Source organism: Urocitellus parryii, chromosome 6, assembly GCF_045843805.1.
Source record: "Urocitellus parryii isolate mUroPar1 chromosome 6, mUroPar1.hap1, whole genome shotgun sequence".
Taxonomy (NCBI): Eukaryota; Metazoa; Chordata; class Mammalia; order Rodentia; family Sciuridae; genus Urocitellus; species Urocitellus parryii.
Window position 1 is genome coordinate 47,694,113 of NC_135536.1, and position 25,791 is coordinate 47,719,903.

Here is a 25,791-nt window from a genome sequence, read left to right on the forward strand (position 1 = left end):
ACATTGAGATTGCCAAATTATCTTTAGTTAATTTTTGTATGTGGTATAAATGTGGTTCTAATTTTATTTTTTTTGCATCTAGATAGGTAAGGTCAATGTTTTATTTAATCTATCATTTTCTAATAAATCAGCAGTACATCTCTTGTGTGTTAAATATTTATGTATATGCTGGCTTGTTTCTAGTTTTTTTCATCTGTTACATTGGTCTTTTTGGCTATTTCTGCACTAGTATCACAATATGTTTTCTACAACTTTTAGTATACTGAGTATTAATAATGTGATACCCTACCTTGCTCTTTTTCTTCTTAAAATTGTTATTGTAAATTTTTCTTAAATACAACAATTTAAAAATTGCTTTTTCTATTTTATACAGAAAAGTTAACTTTGTATATTGATACTGTATCCAGCCTCTTACTTACTTTTCTTCTTTTTTTGGGAGGTGGGGGGCACCAGGAATTGAACCCAGGGGCACTTAATTACTGAGCCCCATCCTGAGCCCGTTTTATTTTTTATTTTGAGATAGTGTCTCACTAAGTTGCTTAGGGTCTTGCTAAGTTGCTGAGGCTTGTGATCCTCCTGCTTGTGATCCTCTTGCTTCAGCCTCTTGAGTAACTGGCATTACAGATGTGCACCACCACGTCCAGCTCCCTTTTTTTCCTCCTCCTCCTCCTCCTCTTCTTTTCTTTTTTAACATTTATTTTTTAGGTGTAGGTGGGCACAACACAATGTCTTTATTTTTATGTAGTGCTGAGGATCGAACCCGGGTCCTGCCCGCGCTAGGCGAGTACTCTACCTCTGAGCCACAATCCCAGCCCTTCTTTTTTCTTTCTTTTTTTTTTTTTTTTAAATATTTTATTTATTTTTTAGTTTTCGGTGGACACAACATCTTTGTTTGTATGTGGTGCTGAGGATTGAACCTGGGCCGCATGCATGCCAGGCAAGCGCGCTACCGCTTGAGCCACATCCCCAGCCCCCTCCTTTTTTCTTAATTCTAATAATTTGATTATGGATTCTTTCAGATTTTCTATACAGATAATTATGTTATTTGTGAATAAAGGCAGTTTGTATCTTCCATTCTGGTTTTCCTCAATTTGTTTTACTTGCTATAATGGCATTAATATCCACGTGTTCCAGTACAACATGGAATAGAAGCAATAAAAGCAGACATCATTGATCATTGACATGTTCTTGGTCTGTGTGTGTGTATGTGTGTGTGTGTGTGTGTTATTGGAGATTAAACCCAGGGTCTCACACATGCCAGGCAAGTGCTGTACCACTGAGTTACATTTCCAGCCTTTTTATTTTTTATTTTGGGATGGAGTCTTGCTGAGCTACCCAGGCTGGTCTCAAACTTATGATCTTCTTGCCTCAGCTTCCCAAGTACCTGGGAATGCAGGCAGGTTTAACCATGGCAGTCATGTGTTTTTTTGTTTGTTTGTTTGTTTTGAGAGAGAGAGAGAGAGAGAGAGAGGAGAGAGAGAGAGAGAGAGAGAGAGAATTTCAATATTTCTTTTTTAGTTCTCGGTGGACACAGCATCTTTGTATGTGGTGCTGAGGATCGAACCCGGGCCGCACGCATGCCAGGCGAGCGCGCTACCGCTTGAGCCACATCCCCAGCCCTTTTTTTTTTTTTTAATATTTTTAGTTATAGATGGACACAATACCTTTATTTATTTATTTTTGTGTGGTGCTGAGGATTGAACCCAGTGCCTCCTCACATAGGCTAGGCAAGCATTCTAACACTGAGCCACAAGCCCAGCCTTGGCATATGTTCTTAATCTTAAGAATGCTTCTAATAGTTTTCCAATAAGTGTCGTATTTTTTTTTTAGTTTTGGTAAATAGTTTTTATCAAGTTAAGGAGATTTCCTTTTAATTATTGTTTTCTAAGAATTTTTACCATGAATAGTTGTTAGATTTTATTAAATCATTTGTCTGAATCTATTGAATTAAGCTTCTTGTTTTGTTTTGTTTTGTTTTGGTACCAGAGATTGAACCCAGGGACACTTCACCACTGAGCTCCATCCCTAACCTTTTTATTTTTTACTTTGAGACAGGATCTCACTAAGTTGTTCAGGCTGGCTTTGAATTTCTGTTCTTCCTGCCCTAGCTTCTGAAGTTTCTGGGATTATAGGCAAGTACCACTGCATTGGACCTCTTAGCAAAAAAAAAAAAAAAAAAAAAAAAAAAAAAAAAAAAAAATATATATATATATATATATATATATATATTAAAGTTATAGTTGGACATAATACCTTTATTTATTTTTATGTGGTGCTGAGGATTGAACCCAGGGCCTTGCGTGTGCCAGGCGAGTGCTCTACCGCTGAGGATCGAGCCCCGTTGCCTCTTAGTAGAATTTTTTTAAAGTGTGCTATACAGCATTGTTAACTATAGGTACAGGGTTTCACAGCAAAACTCCAAAACTTTATTATCTTGCATAACTGAAACTTTATGTCAGTGGAATAGCAACTTTTCATTAACCTCTTCTCCTGGCCCATGGCAAACACCACTCTATTCTTTTGCTTCAGTGTTTGACTAATTTATATACCTCATAAAGGTGATGCCATGCAATATCTGTTTACTGTGTATGCCATATTTCACTTAGCATAATTCCCTCAAGGTTTATCCATGTTGTCATAAAAAACTCTTTTCTAAGACTGAATTATATATATGTACCATGTTGTCTTTATCCCCTTTTCCATCTATGGGTATTTAGATTGTTTCCACATCTTGGCTCTGGTGAATTATTGGATATCTAGATTTCAATTCTTTTGTATAAATACCCAGAAGTAAGATTGTTGGATCATATTCTATTTCTGTTTTTAAATATTTTAGGGCAAGCCATACTATTTTCTTTTAAATTAATTATTATTTATTTATTAAATTGACAAATGAAAAATTATATATATTTATGATAGACATTTTTTTTTTTTTTTAAAAACATGGGGTCTTACTATGTTGCCCAGGCTAGTTTCAACTTCACGATCCTCTTGCCAGGCTACGCATGGTGGCGCACGCATGTAATCCTAGTGGCTAGGAAGACTGAGACAGGAGGATCAGAAGTTCAGGGCCAGTCTCAGCAAAAGCAAGGCCCTAAGCAATTCAGTGAAACCCTGTCTCCAAATAAAATACAAAATAGGGCTGGGTGTGTGGCCCAGTGGTCAAGTGCCCCTGAGTTCAATCCTCAGTACCCGCTACCAAAAAAAAAAAAAAAAATCCTCTTGCCTTAGCTTCCCCAGTACAGTATATTCTTTTGATTAAAAAAAAATTATGGATTGATTAAACCAAATTAATTAAAATATTCATTACGTTACATACTTATTTTTGTCTGATAAGAACACTGAAAATCTGTTCTCTTGCTAATTTTACATAAATTATTGTTAATTATAGTCACCATGCTATATAGTAGATCTCTAGGACTAATTTTTCCTTACTGAAACTTCAGACCCTTTGACCAGCTTTTCTCATTCCCCTTCCCACTCTCAGCCCCTGGTGACAACTATTTTATTCTCTGCTTCTGTGAGTTGATTTTTTTTTTTTTTAAAGAATCCACATATAAGTGAGATCATATAGTATTTATCTTTCTGTACCCAGCTTTTTTCACTTAGTGTAATGTCCTCTAGGTTTACATATGTTGTTCAAATGACAGGATTTTTTTTAAAGGTTGAATAATATTTCATCATATAAATATGCACCACATTTAAAAAAAACATCCATCCCTTCAGTGATAGACCCTTAGGTTGTTTCCATGTCTTGAGTATTATAAATAATGCTATAGTAAAGATGGGAGTGTAATTCTCTCTTTGATGTATGTTTTCAGTACTGATTTCATTTCTTTTGGGTATATACTGAGAAGTGGATTGTCCTATAGTTGTATTTTTAATTTTTTGATTCATCTCCATACTGTTTTCCATAATGGCTGTATTAATGTACACTTCCACCAATAGTATGCATGGGTTCTTTTTTCTCCCCATCCTTGCCAATACTGTTATCTTTTGTCTTTATGATAATAGTTATTCTAACAGGTGTGAAGTCATATCTTATGGTTTTTACCAAGAATAGTTGTTAGATTTTATTAAATACTTTTTATTTATTAAGTTTAGTTATTTTTGCTCTTGATATATTAATGTGATGATTTATATTAATGTATTTCCTAATGTTGAACCATTGTTGGATTCAGATCTATGATTTGTAAATATTTGTCCTATTCCATAGGTTGCTTTTCACTCCTTTAATTATTTCCTTTACTGTGAGCAAGATTTTTCATTTTAACAGTCTATTTTTTAAAAATTTCTTTCTTGTGCTGGGTATCAAACAGAGTACCTCACACATTGCAGGCAGGTGCTCCACCACTGAGTCACAACCCCAGCCCCCATTTTACTTGCCTATTTTGCATTTGTTGTTTATGCTTTTGGAGTCTTATCCAAAAAATCCTTTCCCATTCCAATGTCATAAAGCTTTTGTATATTTTCTTCTAGGAGTTTTGCAGTTTCAGTAGTAAAGTTTAATACTTGATCTATTTTGAGTTGATTTTTGTGAATGGTATAGGATAAGTGTCTAATTTCATTCTTTGACTTGAAGATGCTCAGTTTTCCCAGCATCATTTTTTGAAGAGGCTAACTTTTTCCCATTGTGTGTACTTGGTAAACTTGGGGAAGATCAGTTGACTCTACCTAAGTGGGTTTATTTTTGTGTTCTCTCTTCTGTTCCTTTGGTTTATATGTCTGTTTTTATGCTAGTACCATACTCTTGATTACTGTAGCTTTGTGATGTATCTTGATATCAGGTAGTATTGATGCCTCCAACTTTGTTCTTGCTTAAGATTATTTTGGCTATTTGGGGTCTTTTGTAGTTCCATATCAACTTTAGGATTGTTTTTTCTATTTCTGTACAAAATGCTACTGGAATTTTGATTAGGGATTATCTTTTATCTATCACTTTGGGTAGTGTGGACATTTTAACAACATTAAGTCTTCTAATACATGAATTCTGAATGTCTTTCCATTTACTTGTGTCTTCTTTAATTTTCCTCAGTGGTGTTTTTAGTTTTCAACATACAAGTTGTTCATCTCAAGTTTATCCTTTAAATAATTTTATTCCTTTTGTTGCTATTTTATATGGATTTTTTTTGCTCAATTTCTATTATCTCCATGTATTTCTGTCAGTTTTTTCTTTATATATGTATATATTCTATATATACAAATGTATATCCATGTGTTTTATTATCAGACTCACAATTTAGAATTTTTGTATATTTTTAATAACCATAATTTTTGTTCCTTTTATTCTCTACAATAATGATTTTTATCTTGAAGTCTATTTTGTCTGATAATTAAAACAGCTATCCCAGTTTAGTTTTATTTGGTTTGGCATTTGCTGATTAAAATTTTAACCTTTTTTCCCAGCTTTTTTTTTCTGGGTTTATATTTTATGTATATTGCTTTTTTAAAAATAGCATATGGGCTGGGGATGTGGCTCAAGCGGTAGCGTGCTCGCTTGGCATGCATGGGCGCTGGGTTCTATCCTCAGCACCACATTAAGAAATAAATAAAATAAAGAAGTTGTGTCCACCGAAAACTAAAAAAAATAAATATTAAAAAATTCTCTCTCTCTTTCTCTCTCTCTCTCAAAAAAAAAAAATAGCATATGGGGCTGGGGTTGTTGCTCAGTGGTAGAGCACTTGCCTCATATGTGTGAGGCACTGGATTCAGTTCTCAGCACCACATATAAATAAATGAATAAAATAAAGATCTGTCAAAAACTAAAAAAAAAATAGCATATGCCTTGATTTTTAAGAAGAGACAATCTATTCTAGCTATCTCTGTTTTTTAACAGATCCATTTAGTTCAGGTATATTTATAGTGATATAGTGATATTTTGATAATATCAACTCATTTTCTGACTTGTATTTGTTCTGATTTATACTCTTATTCTTCTCTGACTTTTATTTTATTTATTTAGTTTTGGTGTTGTTGGCATCAAACCTATGGACTCATGCATGCTCAGGCAAATGTTCTATCACTGAGCTGCACCCCCTACTCCAGCCCTTCTGACTTTTTTTGAAGGGTAATTTATTAAGTTTTAAAAATTACATCATAACAGTTCAATGCAGGTAGTCTCTCACAAAGCTATATCCCACCTCTAATGATTTCTTCTGTATCTTTATTTATTTATTTGCAACACTGGGGATTTCTACTGTGCTACATTCTCTTTTTTTAAATTTTATTTTAATTTTTATTCCTAAGTTGCTGAGGCTGTCTTGAACTTTTGAACCTCCTGCCTCAGCCTTCCCAGTGATCAGGATTACAGGAATGTGGCATTATTCCTAGTAATTTATTTTATTTTAATGATTGCCTTAAATTTTCAGCATGTGTGGGTACATTAACAGAATCTAAAAATTAACATTAATTCTGCTCTTCCTCTGGAGTTAGAGCATGCTTAACTCCAGTTACTTGCTCCCAAATTACAAGTTATAGATAGATTTTAGTTCTATCTTGTCTTTCTCCTTCAGATGAGACTTTATTTTGGTTTCCTAGAATTAGTTCTTTTTAGGTTTATCTGTTTTTCAGTATAACCCTTCCTTGCAGGTTCATTTTTTGCTTCTTGAAGCAAAATACATCCTGGAATACATCCTAAATATCCTCTCACTGAGAGTGTCTTAGTAAAAAACTTGGTTTTCATTTGTCCAAAAATAGCTTTGATTTGTAATGATTCTTGAAGACAGTTAGGGGACTATAACATTCTAGGTTGGCAGTTCTTTTTTCTTAAGATTATTATTATTACTGTTAGTATTTTTTGCAGGCACTAGGGATGGACCCAAGTGTTCTTACCTCTGTGCTGTACCCCCAGTCTAGTTTTCTCAAAATTTTTAGAATCTCACATTCAGCCTACTGTGCTTAAGTTTGCAATCATCTTTTAGATAGCTGTTCCCCCAACTCATTCTTTGCTGGCTTCATTTAAGCCCTTTGTTGTTCTTCAATTGCTCTACTGTGTGTCTTTGTATAGATTATTTTTCTCTCTTGACTAGGATTTTTTTGTGTTTTTTGAATTTATCTCTCTTGATTTGAATTTGTTATAACTTTCTGAATTTGTTTTCTATTAGTTCTAGAAATTTCTCAGCCATTATCCTTTCTGATATTGTCTCTGTTCCATTTTTGTCTACTTTTGCCTTCTGGAATTACAGTCATAAGTATGTCCTCATTTTGTATTCCATATATCTTAATTCTTAGTTAATACTTTTGTTCAATAAAGTATTACCTGAAATTCCTTGGAGTCTTAATTTTGCTTTTTTATTTCTGCCAAATCTCACAGCTTAATTCCTCATTTTATGATTCTGGATTATGACAGGCTCTGTCAGTTGGAGTTCTTAGAGCCTTGGATGAAGGTTGTAGTCCCTCAAGTAGTATCTAATTTTATTTATGCTGGATTGTTTCAGCTAGGTAGGTGTACCACCTACCCATGAATATGTTATTTTTAGTGCTTGGGATTTCTTGGAAGATGCGTACACTCTATGTTTGAATCTCAAAAATGTAGATGTCGGGTGTGAGATGACATATTGCCAGGGAACGCCCTCCACCCCAACACTTATTGCCAAGGCTGACACCTATATGTTCTTCAGTCTACCTTTTCATTGGAGGTATAACCCTTTAGGGCTTTTTCAGAGATCTCAGTTCCATTTTTCCACTTTGCTTAGGCCCAGGACCTTTCTCTTTTCCCAAGCAGTGAATGAAAAACATGTTTCAAGGTTATTGATACCAGAAATTTTCTCAAGAAAGCTACTACTCCAAGATTAGGCTACCTGCCTGGTTTCTTGCTTCTTGGAAATAACACTTATTTTCCTAAGAGCTTACCTTTAAAAGGATGTTTATTTGTGGTATTTTATCCAAATAAATGTCTCAGTCTATTAGGAGTTGTTTTTTTTTTCCCCCCATAATATCTCTCTCTAGTCTACCATATTGTCAGAAACTAAAGTCAGGTCTGGGGCTATAGTTCAGTGGTAGTGTGCTTGCCTAGCACGGGCAGGCACTGGGTTCAATCCTCAGCACCAGACAAAAATAAATAAAACAAAGGTATAAAAAAATTTTAAAAAGTAAAGTCAGTAATTATTATTGTTATTTATTGTCTTTGCAATGCTGGGGCTTGAACCCAGGGCCTTTTTATTTTAAATTTAGTTGTAAACAGCATGCTAGACAAGCAGTCTACCATTGAGCTACATTCCCAGTCCAGTAATGTATTTGACTTGGACAAATATATATTGATAATCTTTCTCTTCCATTCTCTTTTGAATGTTCTTTCTTCTTCATAGAGATGCTAAGTATTTAGCAAAATTTCTTCTAGTTATAGATTTTTAACATATAATTAATCTGTTGTAAATAATCTATTTAATTATATAATTACTCAGAAGATACCAGTAGTTCAAGGGCATTACAGAAAGAGGAAACAAAGGGAAAGGGAACTTAGAGTGTTATGTACTTTGTATTCGTGTTCTCATTTTTTTAAATCTTTTTTTTTTCTTTATATCTTTATTTTTTTTTTTTTATGTGGTGCTGAGGATCGAACCCAGTACCTCACAAGTGTGAGGCAAGGGCTCTACCGTTGAGCTATAACCCCTATTTAGACGGGCAGTTTAAATTTTTTTTTTTTTTAGTTGTAGATGGACACAATATCTTTATTTTTATTTGTTTATTTTTATGTGGTGCTGAGGATCGAACCTCAGCCCCTTGTGTTCTCATTTTAATCCTTAAAATAAATTTTGGAATAGAAATTATCTTAATTGTGTGAATGGGTTAAGTAAAGCTAAGTTGTTTGCTGGTTTTCTTTTTATTTATCAGTTCTTCCTAGAGACTCCAGTGGATCTAAGAAAGCCTTCTAAAGCTGTTTATTTATTTATTCCTAGACCTTTTTAATTTTTATTTTGAGACAGGTTCTTGGTAAATTGCTTAAGGTCTCACTAAGTTGCTGAGGCTAGTTTTGAACTTTTGATTCTCCTGCCTCAGCCTCCTGAGTCGCTGGGATTACAGGCATGCATCACCATGTTTAGCTAAAACTGTTATTATTTTTTTAAAAATTAAGCTATCAGTGGACAACCTTATTGAATTTTCACAAAGCCTGAATATTTGGCAAAATAAAAAGCATGTTATCTAAAGGACTTAAGAAATGTCAAAATATGATATATTTTCAATTGTATGAGGATTTAAACTCATGTTCTATAAAGATTAAAATAACTTTTTATTTTAAATTTAGTTGTAAACAGTGTCTTATTTTGATTTCTAAAATGATCTATAAGAGATCCTCATATTTGCCTCTGGGTTGAATCCCCAAAGCATTAGGACCAAAGTCCTAATGGTGTTTTCTATGTTATCCAGTGCATTAGACAATGCATCATCCCATTTCTCTCCTGGTAGCAAGTCCTCTACTCACTCCTGCTGTCCCTGTCTTCTTTGCTCTATCTTTCAGATTCTTTATAGGTTAATTGCAACTGTGTCTTCATGGAGATCTCTTCACCGTCAGCCTGGAAATTCCCTTCATCTCTCTTCTGCCAGATCTTAATTTTTCATTTATTTTGGTAAATTATATCGTCCAGTAGCATCTTGCGGAAGGGTATATAGAAGTCAGTTTTTTGAGACATCTTGCTTTGATTATTTATTACTTTATAATAAATTACTCCAAAACTGTTTTAGTGGCTTAAAACAATAATAAACATTTTTAATTTTAGTCTTTATGGCCAGAGGAATTTGAAACCTATTTAGACGGGCAGTTTAAATTTTTTTTTTTAGTTGTAGATGGACACAATATCTTTATTTTTATTTGTTTATTTTTATGTGGTGCTGAGGATCGAACCTCACACATGCGAGGCAAGCACTCTACCGCTGAGCCACAACCCTAGTCTCTAGATGGGCAGTCTTGTTCAGGGTATTGCAAGAAGTTGGAGTGAAGTTGACCTGTTGACAGGAATGCAGTTATCTGATAGCTTGACTGGAGGCTGGAAGATCTCCTTCTGAGGTGACTTACTCCCAAGGCTAGCCAGTTGTAGGTTCTTGGTTGGGAGCCTTAGTTCTCCCCACATGCTCCTGTCCACAGGTGTTTGAGTGTCCTGATGGCCAAGTTCTTTTAGACTGAGTGATCCAAGAGAGCAAAACAGAAGTAACAGTGTTTTCTTACGAGCTAGATATCTGTCACATCCTCCTCTTTAAAAAAGTGACTTACTAATTTCTGCCCCCATTCAAGGAGAGAGCAATTAGTCTGCCCCTGCTTTTTTTGTCTACTGTCTTAAGTTAGGAGTATCAAAGAATTATTTACAACTTCTACACTTTTCTTGTCCAAAAACATCTTTAACTCTTACAGTTAAGATTATGGAATTCTAGACATTCTAGTATGGAATCTATGTTTTTTCAGTTGTTTTTTTTTATTATCAAAAAATTGAACCAAGGGACACTTACTTAACCACTGAGTCATAGCTCTAGCCTTTTAAAAAATATTTTATTTAGAGGCAGGGTCTCGCAGAGCTGCTTAGGGTCTCACTGAGTTGCTGAGGCTGGCTTTGAACTTGTGATCCTCCTGTCTCAGCCACCTGAGCCACTGGAATTACAGGCACATGCCACTGTGCGTGGCTGGCTCCTTGGAATTTTGAAGGCATGAATGTTTATCATTTTGATTCCTGATCCTGACCTGTTTTAGTTGTTTAACACGTTTAACATTTTCTCTTTGTCCTTGGTGTTGAGAAACAGCAAGATGATGTACCTTAGTGTGGGTCTTTTTTTTTCATTCATTTTGCTGGATTCTTAGAGGATTATTTTATTTGTTAGTATGGGTATTGAACCCAAAGGGTCTCTACTCCAACTCCTTTATTTTGGAAAAAAATCTCCATGAGTAGCCTAGTCTGGCCTTGAACTTATGATGTTCCTATCTCAGCTTCCTGTCATTGGGGTATGCCACTGCACCTGACCTTAGTCCATTTTTAAAAATCTATAATATAATGCAAAGATTTACTAGTTATTTCTCAGGATATAGTTAAACTCATTTTTTTCCATTTTCATTAACTTTCCAGATGATTTGAAAAATCATCTTTATCATTTCCCCACAACCAGGGTCTGTTTCTAAGTTTTAAAATTCTAATCTGTATATTTTAATAATTTCAATGCATTATACTTTAAATAAATGTAGGTTTTTAATATGTGTCACTCTCTGATAATGCTAGTCCTTAAAAATCTCCCAGGGCTCCAATCCTGAAGGAAGTTGAAAACTGAGGTATCTCAAGTTGGGACAACCACCAAAGGGGAGTTGATTCAGAACACAACTTACTGTGAGGATAGTACAAAAATGGAAACTTGGGGCCATTCTCTTGGGGTTCTTTAAAGTTGCACTGAGGAGAGCAGCATAGGTGTCAGTCTGAGAAAGGGGTGGTGATCAGGTTCTAAGTGTGAAAAGTGGAGTGATGTAGGATATTGAATTCAAATATATACATGTAAATGTTTTTTTTTTTTCCTTGTTGTTTTATTTGTGGTGCTGGGGATTGAACCCAGGGTCTTGTGCATGTTAGGCAAACACTGTGCCACTGAGCTACCTCTTCAGCCCAGTAAATAGTATTTTTAAATGATTAAATTACCCATTGAACATAGAATCCTCTATAGGCACCAAAACAAGGGAGTTTGGGTATTCCTTTCTTTTCTAGATATCCTCTAGTTGTTCTATTCTGACTTTCTTTCCTCTTTAGGGAGCCTTTTGAAAGTCCTGCAAGGTGGAAAAGAATTTTCTAAAAGAATAGGAGAGAAACAAGAAAGGGAATGGATTCAAGGAACTTCTATCTGTACCTTTAATAACTTTATTAATGCTTTCAAAGCTTTAAACATTTCAGTCTCATTGTGGCTTTTTAAAAATTATTATAAAGAATGATTAATGTACTTATTATAGAAGTTCTGCCCAGCCTAGGAAGGGAAGAGAATACACAAGTAAAACATTCATTTTTTTAAAAAACAATGCCTTTATATTTATTTATTTATTTTTATGTGGTGCTGAGGATCTAACCTAGTGCCTCTCCCACACTAGGCGAGTACTCTACCACTGAGTCACAACCCCAGCCCCCAAAGGTTCATATTTTTAAAAGCAGAAGGCTTATCCCTCCAGTTTTGTGTTTAGAATCATTTTGGTTAGGGAAACTATATCTGTTTATAGCTGCTATAGTGTCTTGACCATGGAGGGGGCCTACTTTTTTTTTTACTCTGATAAATAGCACTTCCCAGTTCTTATAGCACATTGTATATAAGGCTGGAATATTTCAAAAGACTTTACCAAAATGAGTACAAGCAAAGGGAAGTATAGAAAGCAACATGCAATATTTTTTTCATATGACACATGATATCTAGTTCTAGTCTTTTTCAGCTTTGCTTTCTTTCTAGCTCTTGGTTTGCTTCTTATTGACAAAAACCATCTTTTCCCTATCATGTAGGACAACCTTCGGGCATGTATAGACTGTAAATTATTTCAAACTCAAAAGGTAGGAGACATGCTTACTACCTGAGTGTAACTTAATGTCTTCCATAAAAAGTTCAATCTAACTATATCACAGAAGCTTCCACAAGGCAGTCATATCTAGCTATATCCCAATAGCCTAGTATCCTTCCTAGAGATAAGCATGTGATGGGTGGGTTGGGAAACTTGTCAAAAGGTTTTTATAAAGTGGATCTGTGTAATATGTGTGCATTTTATAGCTTTTATAATAAAGGCTATAATGTTATATAATCAAAAACAATGGATTGGACCTTATAGACCTGGGTTTTAATCTGATATGCCAGTAAATAGCCTTGTCTGTCTTTGCAGGTTAATCTGTCTATAGTTTTATAGAGAGATTTGATATAATTAGTATGTAATTTTGACTCTAATTGAATGATTTAAATGGTTATATTAAAATTTTACTTAAATCTTTCTCTTTATGATATATTGGGCTATTTAATATAACACTGTAACAATAAAGGCCCAGTTATCATCCTGTTAGAAAATATGATCCATTTTATAATGATATACTTAAAATGTCAGGTTCTCCACTATGGTGACAGGTGAGACCTACTTATATTTAAGAGGCCATGAGAGCTTGCTGTGAGTTTTTTTTTTTTAATAAATATTTACCTCTTTATCACATACTAATTTAGATATTCTTAAGGAGAATATAATTTCATGTAGTTAAATCTATATTTAGATTCTATTTTCTCATTTTATTTCTTTCATCTATGTGACATTTCTTCTTTAAAATTTTCAAGTAGAACCAAAACCAAACAAACAATCATGAATAAATTATTTGGTCTTAAGTGAAATAGAACTACATTTTCATTCTACTTAAGTATAATCTATTTTTTCAGAGTGAAAAGCTTTTGTTATACGATACAGTCCAGAGTGAGCTGGAGGAGAAGATAAGAAGGCTTGAGGAGGACAGGCACAGCATTGACATTACTTCAGGTGACAGGAGTGACATGATGGTGATGTTTGTGACACCAAACCTTCTGTAGTACTTCATAATATCTTTGTCTTCTGCTATTAACTTGATGTAAACAGAATGTCCCAAGAGGAGGGGAAAAAAGGGTGATTTCTAAAGAATTTGATATGATTATGATTATAACTTTGATTTGAACTTACTCTTTAGAAATATGTAAAAAAAATAGAGCACATGAAAAGAAATGCTGACAGACTGAAGTATGACAAAAACCCACTGTAAGAATGGAACCGTGGTACTATTCTTATATATCGTAGACAGTTACCGTTTATGTTCTTCACTCTAAATTTTGAAAGACTGTCATGTGGGACAAGGAATACAAACCTTTTCTCTTTGGCATCAAACTGTGATGAGTGGAGAAATGTTACAGGGAGGTAGATTTTTGTTTCAGGAAAAAGAAATATGTATTTTTAATTAGATCAGTCCAGTATGAAATTGGCCATTTCTGGGGCATTATAGAAAGATTTTCTATATTGTGTGGAAGGTTTATGTTTTAGTCAGCTTTTGCATTGATGTGACCAAAATACCTGACGAGAGCAGCTTAGAGGAGGAAAAGTTTATTTGGGGCTCGTAGTTTCAGAGCTCTTAGTCCATAGATGGTTGATTTATTGTTCTGGGCCTAAGGTGAGGTAGCACATTATGGGAGAGGGCCTAGTAGAGAAAAGCTGCTTAGTTTTGGCGGGGTCAGGAAGGAGAGATAGTGAGTGGGAAAGGGGTCACAGGGAACATGCACCTTTCTAGGGTACACCACAGTCACTTACCTCCTCTAGCTATGCCTCCCCTGCCTACCGTTACCACCAAGTAAGTCCATGAAGTCTAGGATGGAATGCTGAGGTTATAGCTTTCAGGACTGAATAATTTTACCTCTGAATATTTTTGCATGAATAGGAGCTTTTGGGGGATACCTCATATCCAAATCATAACATTCTGTCCTTAACCCCCAAAAGCTCAAGTAAATATCACAATGCAAAATGCATTTAGTCTATCTCTAAGAGTCCCATAGTTTTAACATTTTCAGCAATTCCCATAATTTCAAGTCTAACGTCTCCTGAGATTCTAGGCAAACTCTTGGCTATGAACCTCTGTAAAGATCAAAAGCAAGTTGCATATATTCAATATACAGTGGCATAGAGTAAACACTTCCATTCCAAAAGGTAGGAATAAGGCATAATAAAGGAAGGATGGGGCCAAAGCAAGACTGAAACCCAGCCAGGCAAATAGGTTCTGTAACTTTACATACAATGTCTAGGACACTTGGCTATTAATTGTTACTTCCAGAGGACTTGGATAACCCTGCCCCATTTGGCCTTGGTGGTTGTTTAACACACATGGCCTCTCAGTTAGCCTGGCTGTCTCTGCAGCCAGTACTTTTTCTCAGCAGACAGTTCAGGTTACTGGCCATTTTTAATTCCTGAGATCGCCATTCCAGTTTAGGTTTCATCTTCACAGCTTCATGCACCTTTCTCTGAGGCAGCCTACAGGGACCCTGACCCTGCTACACTTTGCTTGGCTCCCCAGACCTTCCTTTGAAACCTCAGTGGAAGCCTCCATGACCCTTTAACTCAAGCATTCTGCATGCCTGCAGAACCAGCTCAACATGGTGAAACAGCTTCCTAAACCCGCCTCTGCTAGCAGTGACCCCCATGATCTGTTCTGAAAAGAAATCTCCCTTCTGTACCCTGGAACCTTAATAGTGAGTGTGGTCTTGCAAATTCCTGAGATGCCCACAGAGTCCAGTGTGAATTTGGTATTTCCGGGGTATGATAGAAAGGTTTTGGGTTATGATTTCAGAGATCTTAGTTCACAGATGGCTGACTCCATTGCTCTGGGCATCAAGGGGAAAGCTGCTTAGCTATGGTGGGGTCAGGAAGCAGAAAGAGGTGAAGGGGACACAGGAAAGGTGCACTCTTCTAGGGCACATCCAGTCACCCACCTCCTCTAGCCATTCTCTAGCTGCCTACAGTTACCACCCAGTCAGTCCATGTAGTCTAGGATGGACTAATGAGGTTACAGCTTTCACAGTTGAATCATTTTATCTCTGAATATTTCTGCATTAACAGGAGCTGTTGGGGTTACCTCATATCCAAACCATAATAGTTTACTAGGTTATCCTATAATTCTTGAGTATATATTATTTTATCCATTATAAATTTTGTTTCTCTGATATAGAGTAGCCATGTTGGAAGCAGATATCCTGAGGTCTGATGTCATTGCTCTCTTACCAACTAGTTGGGTGGCTATGGACAGTTATTTGGCTTTTCTAAACCAGTCTCTGAGTCTATTAAAGTGAAATAGTAAGAGTACCTACCTTAGAGGTAGCTTTGAGGATTAGGCAAAACAATGCATATAATATATATTTGATAAAGTACTTGACATATGCTCTTTAATTATTAGTCACTAAGTGCCAAATTGATTTTCACTTTAATAAAAGCAGGGGATAATTCATAAATATATAGATGCTCATGAGTTATATGCAGTCTTATGTATATAAACTTTGTAAATGTTTTATATGTAAATAAATAGCAACCATGAAAGTATAGTCCTTTTTTCTCATGTGGTCGCTAGAAGTCAGCTAATACTTAATTTTTATTTGATTGCCAGAGTTGTGGAATGATGAACTTCAGTCAAGAAAAAAGAGAAAGGATCCTTTCAGTCCTGACAAAAAGAAGCCAGTTGTTGTCTCAGATATCCTTTTCTAAATTTTCTGGACTTTTTTTCTTTGTACATTTTTGATTTGTGTAATACTTTTATAATTTTTGACTAGTACACATTAACTTTATTTAAATGGTCCTGTAATAAACAGAGGTGATTGAAGGTAGAAGATATAATTTAGATTTAAATGGTCATGGGAGAAGATATTTACTCCCCATCTCAACTGTGAAAAATAATGTGGTTTTACAGTTCATCAGGGCTTTGATGTGAAACAGTTGTTTAGTATACAGCATGATTAATTCTGTGTACTTTTAAAAAATGTTTTGTTGTTTCCCAAATTGAAATTTCCCTAAATAATAACTAATATATACATCAGTCTTGCCATTTCGTATGATACTTTCCCCCAATCCCTGTCTTTTTCCCCCTCTACCTTAAAAACAGTGATTGGTTGGTGCTGTATTTTACAATCAATGATAGCCTAGGATTAAGGGTATATGCTTATGGCATTAAAGGTACTAGAATATATTTATTCTAATACTAAGATTTTTAAAGTAATTTGAAGTCATAATTCTTAATGCCAAAGAATTATGTCCATAAATCATTGTTTTATTCTCTGAAAACTAGGAACCTTGAAATTAGAATTAAAAATGTGATATTCTTACAGCTAAATTAACCTTGACTTTTGAACGTCCATATATAGTTTATATGCTACAAGATCTTGATATTCTTGAAGACTGGACAACAATTAGGAAGGTATGATTAAAGAATGATGGATCACAAGTATATTTTTGTAGACTACTTTTTAAAATTTTATGTTTTTTTACTAATATATAAAAATAGAATTATTATAAATGTGCTTTGCTTTGGCAATATTTTCTCTAAGGCAAGTAACACTATTACAAATAATAGTGGGCTACAAAAGTATTTTAAGAATTAGAAACATGTCAGCAGTTTGTAATTTTTCCATAATATGTGACTAATAATTTATGCAAGAGTACAGAAAAGCATTTATTTAGTTTACCCAATAATAATAATAATATCATTGTTCTATGCCTAGTGCTTAACTTGGTCCTGGCTCATAGAAGACACCCAATATTTGTTGAATGAACAAAAGCGAACATTTGAACCGTTATATAATTATATGTCAATCATCCTGTCATTAAATAGTCAAGAATTATAGACATTTCTGTGCTTGTTTAAAAGTGAAGCTTTGTTTTCTTTTTAAAGTTTTCCATTTTTAAAAACTGTTTAGTTGAGAGTTAGAAATTATTTCAGGTATTGATAATATCTTTAGGAAAAATTGTTATTCTTTGTGTATATTCTTTATCATCTTAGACATTAAGAATTTATTAGAGCAGCTAGTAGTTATATTTTACTGTATTTATTATTGAGCCAATCAGTAGTGTTGTTTATATGAAATAGATATCAAAATGTGTTTTCAGTCTCAACTCAAGACAACTTCTCCCCCCCCCCCCTTTTTTTTTTTTTTTTTTTTAAATTAAGGCAATGGCTACACTGGGTCCACACAGAGTGAAAACAGAACGTAAGTCATGAGTTGAGAAGACTTGTTGAATCATGGATGTTAAAATCATCTGCATACTATTTAACTCCCCCACCAGTGGTTTCATTTTATCAACAAACACTATACCTGAAATTAGGAAGAATTCTGGAATCTCTTGTTCATGTAAAAGTTTCAAAATTTCTGGATGCAGTATATTTCTTCTTTCCGTGTTCACTATTTGCTAATAATGAATCAGTAATTAAAAGAGTATTTATTTTGTATTTTTTAATGGACTAGTGATTTTTTAGGGGAGATGTTTGGCATTTGTAGATTGACTTCAGGGATTCTGTGGATCCTCTGAAGTTGAGGACAAAGTTTCTTATGTGTGTGTTTTCTCTAGGGAGGGAGAGATTAGAATGCTGACAGCAGAGTCCATCCAAGAAATTTATTGTCCACCAAGATTAACACATTTTTGATATGCCTTAGTAAAATTTACATCAAATTACATTTTCTTGATTTTTTTTTTTTTTTTGGCACTACTTGGGAGGGCCATTCTACCACCGAACTATACCCCCAGCCTTTTATATTTTTTGAGACAGAGTCTCACTAAATTGCTCAGGCTAGCCTCGAACTTGCAATATTCCTGCCTCAGCCTTCCAAATAGCTGGGACTACAGGCCCGATTCCTGTGCTTGACTTCTTGACTTGTTTTTAAAATCACTACCAGCATTTCAATGGGCATTAGTGTCTAGGATAACTTTCTCTATTTTTGCCTTTTTTCACTAGAGGAAAGATTTCCTTTATGGATGAAGCTAGGTTTTTAAAAACATATGTTTCAAATACTAGGGAAAGGTCTTTCTAATCACATTCTAGCAGATAATCTATTAAGAGATTGATTTCCATTTTATCTTTAATCCAAGGAATTCTCTAAGCTTTATTTCATGTCAAGAAATTGCAGCAGTGTTATACTGAAGTACTACCCTTAGGAATTAACTGGAATGGCAACTTCCTAAATCTCTAGAGCAGTAGTTCTTAACATTTCGGGGTCTCCCCTAATCCCTGTTATCTTCGTTATTGCATCCCATTTGTTTTCTTGATAGCACTTATCTCAGTTTGTACTTTTAAATTAATTGTTTACTTGTCTGTCTTCTGACTGAATTATAAGCTCCATGAAGTCTATCACCTTGTCTCTTTTTGTCACCATTTTTCCCCCAGCACTGTTCATTTTGTATAGGAAGTGCTCAGACATTTATTGAATGAATGAATTAACAAAAGAATGCATACTTACTGAACACCTTCTATATAACAGGAACCATTTTAGTTTATGTGTATACAATGGGAAAAAGGGATAGATCTTTTTGAACCTCTTTGGGGAAGGTGGAATAATATATATGTAGATAAGCAATTAATTGTTATGAAGGAAGTATAAAGTTGTGATTATAATTAGCTAAGGATTGGGTAGAGTGGTTAGGGAAGACCTCTCTGAGGAAGTGACATTTGAATGATGAAGAGGTGCCTTCTTCATGTGCTTTTTACCACGTGCTTCTTTTTTTTTTTTTTTTTTTTTTTTTTTTTTAATATTTATTTTTCAGTATTTGGCGGACACAGCATCTTTGTATGTGGTGCTGAGGATCGAACCCGGGCCGCACGCATGCCAGGCGAGCGCGCTACCACTTGAGCCACATCCCCAGCCCCTACCACGTGCTTCTATAAGGAACATTTTTTTCCCCTTGCATTGAGTTTATCTGACTAATGCCAAACCTTTTCTGGGGTTAAAATAGAAGTTCTACTTTAATCATTTTTAGAATTAAAATTCTTGGGAAACTTTTGAATATATATTAAAGTCTGCTTTTTTGAAAGGGTCACATCATATGCCTTTCAAAGGAGAAAACACAAAAAGTACAATTTTCAGTGGAAATATGGCAATTATTTTTAGTACTATTTAAAACTGGCACTTACTACTTAAACTAATAATTGGTAATGCACCTACTTCCCCCTTAAGGCACATATCTAATCTATGGTTTATTGTTTACTGTTTAACTTATTTATATTAAAAACAGTGAATTTATGAAAAAATGTAAGAAATCAAATTATCTTGTGTTTATTAGATTTTAGGTTTGTAACTAGAAATACTTTCAGTATTTTTTCATATGTGTATGCATGGATTGGTGTTAGCTTTTAATGTCCTGACCCTTTTGTTCTTCTGACAATGTCTTATTAATATAACAGTTTTTGAACTGATCCCTTTAGCACCTGTGAAACTGGAAAAACATCTGCACAGTGCTAGATCTGAAGAGGGAAGACTATATTATGATGGTGAATGGTACATACGTGGACAGACAATATGTATTGATAAAAAAGATGAATGTCCTACGAGGTAAGTAGCTTTTATCATTGTAATGTTACTTAGTATATTTTTTAAAGTACCATTGTCAATAAATATTCACAGCCTCCCTAGGGTATTTATAATGTGTCATTAGTTGGGTGTGGATCCTTTTTTCACTTGACATATGATTTGATCACATGAGTTTACACAAGAGTACATATTAAGTTCATGAATACAAGCATTAATACAAGTGGAAGTATTGGAATTATTTATCCAGGTAAGTAATTCTGTTTGTTAATTCTTACACTAGGTTAATTGTTATGATCATAATATAATGACCTTTAACCAGACAGTTACAAATTTTTGGTGGACCTATTGTGTTAGTCAGCTCTTTGTCGCTGTGACCAAAACACCTGACAAGAACAACTGAGAGGAGGACAAGTGTAATTTGGGCTCACAGTTTCAGAGGTTCAGTACACAGTGGCTAATTACCATTAAGCATTTTTCCAGTTATATGAACACAATTGAGTAAGTTTACACAACTTAGATAGTATAGGTCAGTCACTTAAGTGGCCTTGATGCAATCAAGACAGGTGGTATACATGAGATGTCTGAGGCTCCTGCCATGTAACACAGCATGCTGTTTTACAGTAGCCTTTTTTTTTTAATTTAAATAAGTAGAAAGAGTATACTCTAAAATTATGATAAAAGTATAGTATAGTAAATGTATAAACCAGTAACAGTCATTTATTATCAAGTATTATGTATTATACATAGTTGTGCTGTATTTTTATATGACTGGCAGCTAAGTAGGTTTTTTTTATGTCAGCATTACCACAAACAGGTAAGTGATACATCATGCTCTGTTTTGACAGATATGACCATCAGAGGATAGGAATTTTTCAGCTTCATTATAATCTTATTGGAACCACTGTTATATATGAGGTACATATTGACTGAAGTGTCATGAAGGGCATGACTGTAGATCTAATAGTAAAATTTACCAATTCTTATTAAGAAAAGAAAGATTATTATCTATTGAGTGTTACTGAATGTGATATTCTTTTTTTTTAAATGTCTTTTTTTTAAAATGTGTATTTTTTAGGGGCTGGAGATGTGGCTCAAGTGGTAGCGTGCTCGCCTGGCATGCGTGTGGTTCGATCCTTAGCATCACATACAAACAAAGATGTTGTGTCCGCCGAAAACTAAAAAAAAGTAAAATAATAAAATGTGTGTTTTTTAGTTGTAGTTGGACACAGTATCTTTATTTTACTTATTTATTTTTATGTGGTGCTGAGGATCGAACCCAAGGCCTCGCATGTGCTAGGTTAGCTCTCTATCGCTGAGCCACACCCCAAGCCCCTGAATGTGATATTCTTGACTACATGTCCTCTTGATAGGACAGTTAATAATCTGAGGAAAGAAGGCATATTGTAATTCATTCATTCATTCTTTCTTCTTCTTTTTTTTTCTTTTTAGTGCCGTAATTACAACAATTAACCATGATGAAGTTTGGTTTAAGAGGCCTGATGGAAGCAAATCTAAGCTTTACATTTCCCAACTACAGAAAGGAAAATATTCAATTAAACATTCGTAATCATGATTTAAGTGTTATCTAAATCTACCTTATTAGTGTTACCAAGTGTGATTTGCCAAGGGAGTAAAAAACTGTATTCAATAATTTAATATTCTCATCAAATCCTGAGAGAATGTGTATTTGTAGGTAGTACTCTAAGTAGATCTCCTATTGATATGTTATTAAAAGAAATACTAATAACAATTTAATCATGATCAGTACATTTATATTATGTACAATGACCAATAAGTGTATATGGTAGGGATTTCTTTTTAATAATTTTTTGTTTTTAAAAAAATTATGCAAATCTGCCTCATCTTTAGTGAACTATGGCTACATTTATCTGCAGTTTTAAAATTTTCCATATCTTTGTCACTCATCATGTTTGTAAATAAGACTGATAAAATGTTTCCTATGAATGGTTTGTACCAGTACATTAGTGTGAAATCAGAATTGAAATTTAAACATATATTGTGAGTATGTATATATGGCATCATCAGCTTATTTAGAACTGATGGCCTTACCTTACAATCTTGTTTTACCCAAAATTAAACTATTGGGTTTGAAAGCTAAAAGGAGCACTTTTGTAGAATAGCTTTCCTTTTCCTCTTCCTTGATTGTATGGTGGTGACCTTTTTTAATGAATTATACTTAATGTTAATTAGTAAAATTAGTGTCAAGTGATAACATGTTTCTACCTGTATTTCTTGTGACCCTTTTGAGGGCAGGTGTTCATGCCTGGTATTTATGATGCAGTATGTTAGTGGTGAATAGTAACTGACAGTATTGTGGTGCTTGCTGTACATGTCTGATCTTTTGAAACAGATTTTTAGTAAGCATTTTCCAGAGGTAAAAACTAGGTCCTTATTCTAATTTTATTCATAGGGCAAAATAGGGATAATTTCCTTGAGTCTATTCCCAAATTAATATTTTTATCTTTGGCGTTTTTACACTTTAGGGCCATTTGGTGCAATTTAGAGAGTGTTGGCCTCCCTTCCCATAGCCACATTCAAAATGAACTTCCAAAGCCTCAGGAACAGTACAAAGAATTGAAACCCTCAATATGGCAGCACAGTTGGCTGTAGTATATATTTAGGGTACAACCAAATCATGTATTCCTGGTGGTCTTATGCACTTTAATTTCTGTTACAACAAGACTTAAGAGGATGAGGAAGAAATCTACATATTAACACTTAGTGCCAGAGTATCTGCATGATTCCGTTTGTTTTCTTACTGTTTTACCTCTGCAAACATCCTGTGCAGATCACTACTTCGCAGTTGCCAAATTTTAAAACATTTGACTTCTGAAATTCAATATCAGCAAAGTTATGCTACTTTGTTTTATTTCTAATTAACCTTAGCAACTGTACATAATGTCATAATCCAGTATTTGACAGTTCTTATGTATACAGTGTTTGATAAGCATTTTTAATAAGATTTGTATTTTTAAATTTAGTATATAATAAAAAGATGTGCTTGAGTGTCATTTGCAGTGTCTTGAATTACTTCCGCACATTTAGTTCTTTTATTATTTGTAACCTGTCCACTTCTAAGAAAGATTTGAACTGTTTTAACATTAATAGATATGGAGTGGTAGAGTGTTGCACAAGTATTTCTGCTTTCCTAAACCACAATTAAGCCTCTTTTGGGTTCTATTTGGATGTTGAAGAAAGCTAAGTTATGCTTAATTAAAAATATTCATGCATACATATTGTACTTTAATAAAAATGTACTGTTGAAATTATAAATTATAAATAGAAACTATTTAAAAACTATGATTTAGTATATTTATTTTCAAAAATTTATTATTTATGTCATATATACTATTCTACCTTAACATAAGATTCAGGAGAGTATATGCTCATCTTTGATTAAAATACTAAAAAATATATTTTGCTTTTGGCAATTTCTTCTTAGTCTTCTGGTTGGAAGTTTAATTTAGGAGAATTGTTAGAAATTCTGAAATGTCTTGTAGCAGTAGCAGCCTGCTACTGTTTATGATCCGATTCTGTCTTAGAATTAAATGCTGGAACTTTCCTGGCAAAGCTTCCAGTTTTTCATGTTCAGTCCACCTTTTCCTCCCATTTCTCTTAAAAAAAATGATCCCAATCATCACTAATCTAATTCATCAACTAATAATTAACAAGTGGTAATGTCATACTCCTCACTGATACCTGTTTTCATTGTTCATGTTGGTGAACTGGGTACTGAGTACATTTCATTGTAGTCTTCTTCATGTAAAAGTTGTTTTGACATACATCTTTGAATGAATGTATTAGTTAGCATTTATGTTGTCTCTTGCCAAATTGGAATGTAAACTATTTTATTTGCTAAATATGAGGTGATCTAAAATACTAAAAAAAAAAAAAAAAGTAAAGAACATAACAGCTCAGAATGGGGTTAGAGAAAATGCATCTCTCTTACATTTTCTTTGTGGGTGAACTTCAGAAATTGTGTTGGTACAGTAGGGGGTATTTGTGGGCCAGAGTTATGTCATCTGACAGATCATTGAGTTCTTTTTAGACCATATACCTTACCACTCTGGCCAGTTTATTGGACCACTTTGGCCGATAATTGATGGGCAGCCAGTGATAATACTACTTGTGATTTAAGTGCACGTACCAGGAACTGTCTATAAACTTAAAGTTGTTATTTAACATTTTTTCATGTTTAAAATGAAACGAATATAAATGTAAGAATTCTGGCATGTTTACTGTTTACATATTAGTGATATATTAGGACCTTCTGGTCATATTTTTTTCTTAGCTACAGAAAACTAAAATTTGTAAGTCTAAAAATTCTTTTTTTTTAGTCTAGAAATTCTTTGCTCCTAAAGTTGAAGCTAGTGTAGTCTCTTTTGAGACACATTTTATAAAAGGAAGGTCAAAAGAAGATGTTATATAGTGTTAGAATCTAGAGTCATTTTCTCTCTCCTTTTTCCCTGTATAGGTTTGAGGTGGGTGACCTTGTCAGATTGTTACACTCTCCTGGAGAGAGAAATTCCATCCTTCTATCCAGAAGGAGGTTATATGGTACCATCTCATCTCTGTTAGTAAAGATCACAGATTATGTTGGGGTTGTAAGCCCTAGAACTGATTTTTTTTCCTTCTTTTTTTTCTTCTTTTTCAGCTGGACTTAATTCCTTTCGAAGTGCTCTGGGTTCTTCTTCCTCAGGAAATGTTTCTTTCCTGATCTGATCTAATGGATGGTCCTAATGAGAACATCCATTTCTCTAATGCCCCAACATTCTTGGTTCCAGTTGCCTGCTCAGATGTTCATATTACTCATGTTCCCCCAATTAGAGCCCTTCCCTGGAATTTCTTTTGTTTTATTTATTTTAAAGTTTTAGGTGGACTTAATATCTTTATTTTATATTTATGTGGTGCTTAGGATCGAACCCAGTGCCTCGTGCATGCTAGGCAAGCACTCTAACCACTAAGCCACAACTCCAGCCCTTCCCTGGAATTTCTAAAACTGTAACTGTGAAAGGGAATCAAGTCTCACTTTGATGTGAAACTGGGGTAATCAAACTTCGAAACTATGCAGAGTTATGTTTCTTGCCGTGTGGAGAGATCTAAAGAAATGAGAGATGGATAGTTCCTTAGTGTTTAATTTCCTGATATTAGCTGACCTCTAATCCAGCTACATGATAATCTTCTTCATGTTACATGGGTCTTCTAATAAATTCCTTTTTCTAAATTATTTTGAGCTGCTCTCATTCTTTTATAATGTTTATGATAAATACTAGTGTTTCATATTCTATTGAATTTCATCTTGAAAATAATCATTATGGTTTGGGTTTTAAATGTCCACTAAAGACTCATATGTTAAAGGCTTGGTCACCAGTCTATGGGGCTATTGAGAAGTGAGGCCTAGTGGGAGAAAGTTAGGTCATTGGGAAGGGAACCCTAGTCCCACTCTCCCTTTCTCTCTCTGTTTCCCTACCACCAAGAGGTGGGTACTTTTCCGCTGCCAGGAACTTCACCTAAGATGTTCTGCCTCACTAGAGGCCCAAACCACCACGAACTGAAAATTCCAAAACCATGAGCCAAAATAAAAAATTTCCTCATGAACTATATATCTCAGGTATTTTGTTAAAGCAGCAGGAACCTGACTAATAGAAACTTTTATAATTTCATTGCAAATTCAAGAATAAAACACATTCAGAGAATTGAAAATTTACATGTGAAGAAGTGAAAAGCAGTCTCTGGTACTAGGAACTGCCTAGCACTCACAACTAGGCCTTCCTTGGT

General features: G+C 34.4%; 1 protein-coding gene across 1 annotated transcript in view; it reads left to right on the forward strand.

Annotated features, from left to right (window-relative positions):
• The window catches only part of Brms1l (BRMS1 like transcriptional repressor), a 35,327-nt gene extending 12,406 nt beyond the window's left edge, over positions 1-22,921 (forward strand). The window contains exons 5-10 of the mRNA XM_026414397.2: positions 13,354-13,450; positions 16,086-16,169; positions 16,825-16,889; positions 17,640-17,679; positions 19,887-20,013; positions 21,442-22,921. Coding sequence (XP_026270182.1) covers positions 13,354-13,450; positions 16,086-16,169; positions 16,825-16,889; positions 17,640-17,679; positions 19,887-20,013; positions 21,442-21,559 — 531 coding nt within the window. The 3' untranslated portion in view covers positions 21,560-22,921. The remainder of the gene's footprint in view (positions 1-13,353; positions 13,451-16,085; positions 16,170-16,824; positions 16,890-17,639; positions 17,680-19,886; positions 20,014-21,441) is intronic.
• Positions 22,922-25,791: the final 2,870 nt, after the last annotated feature.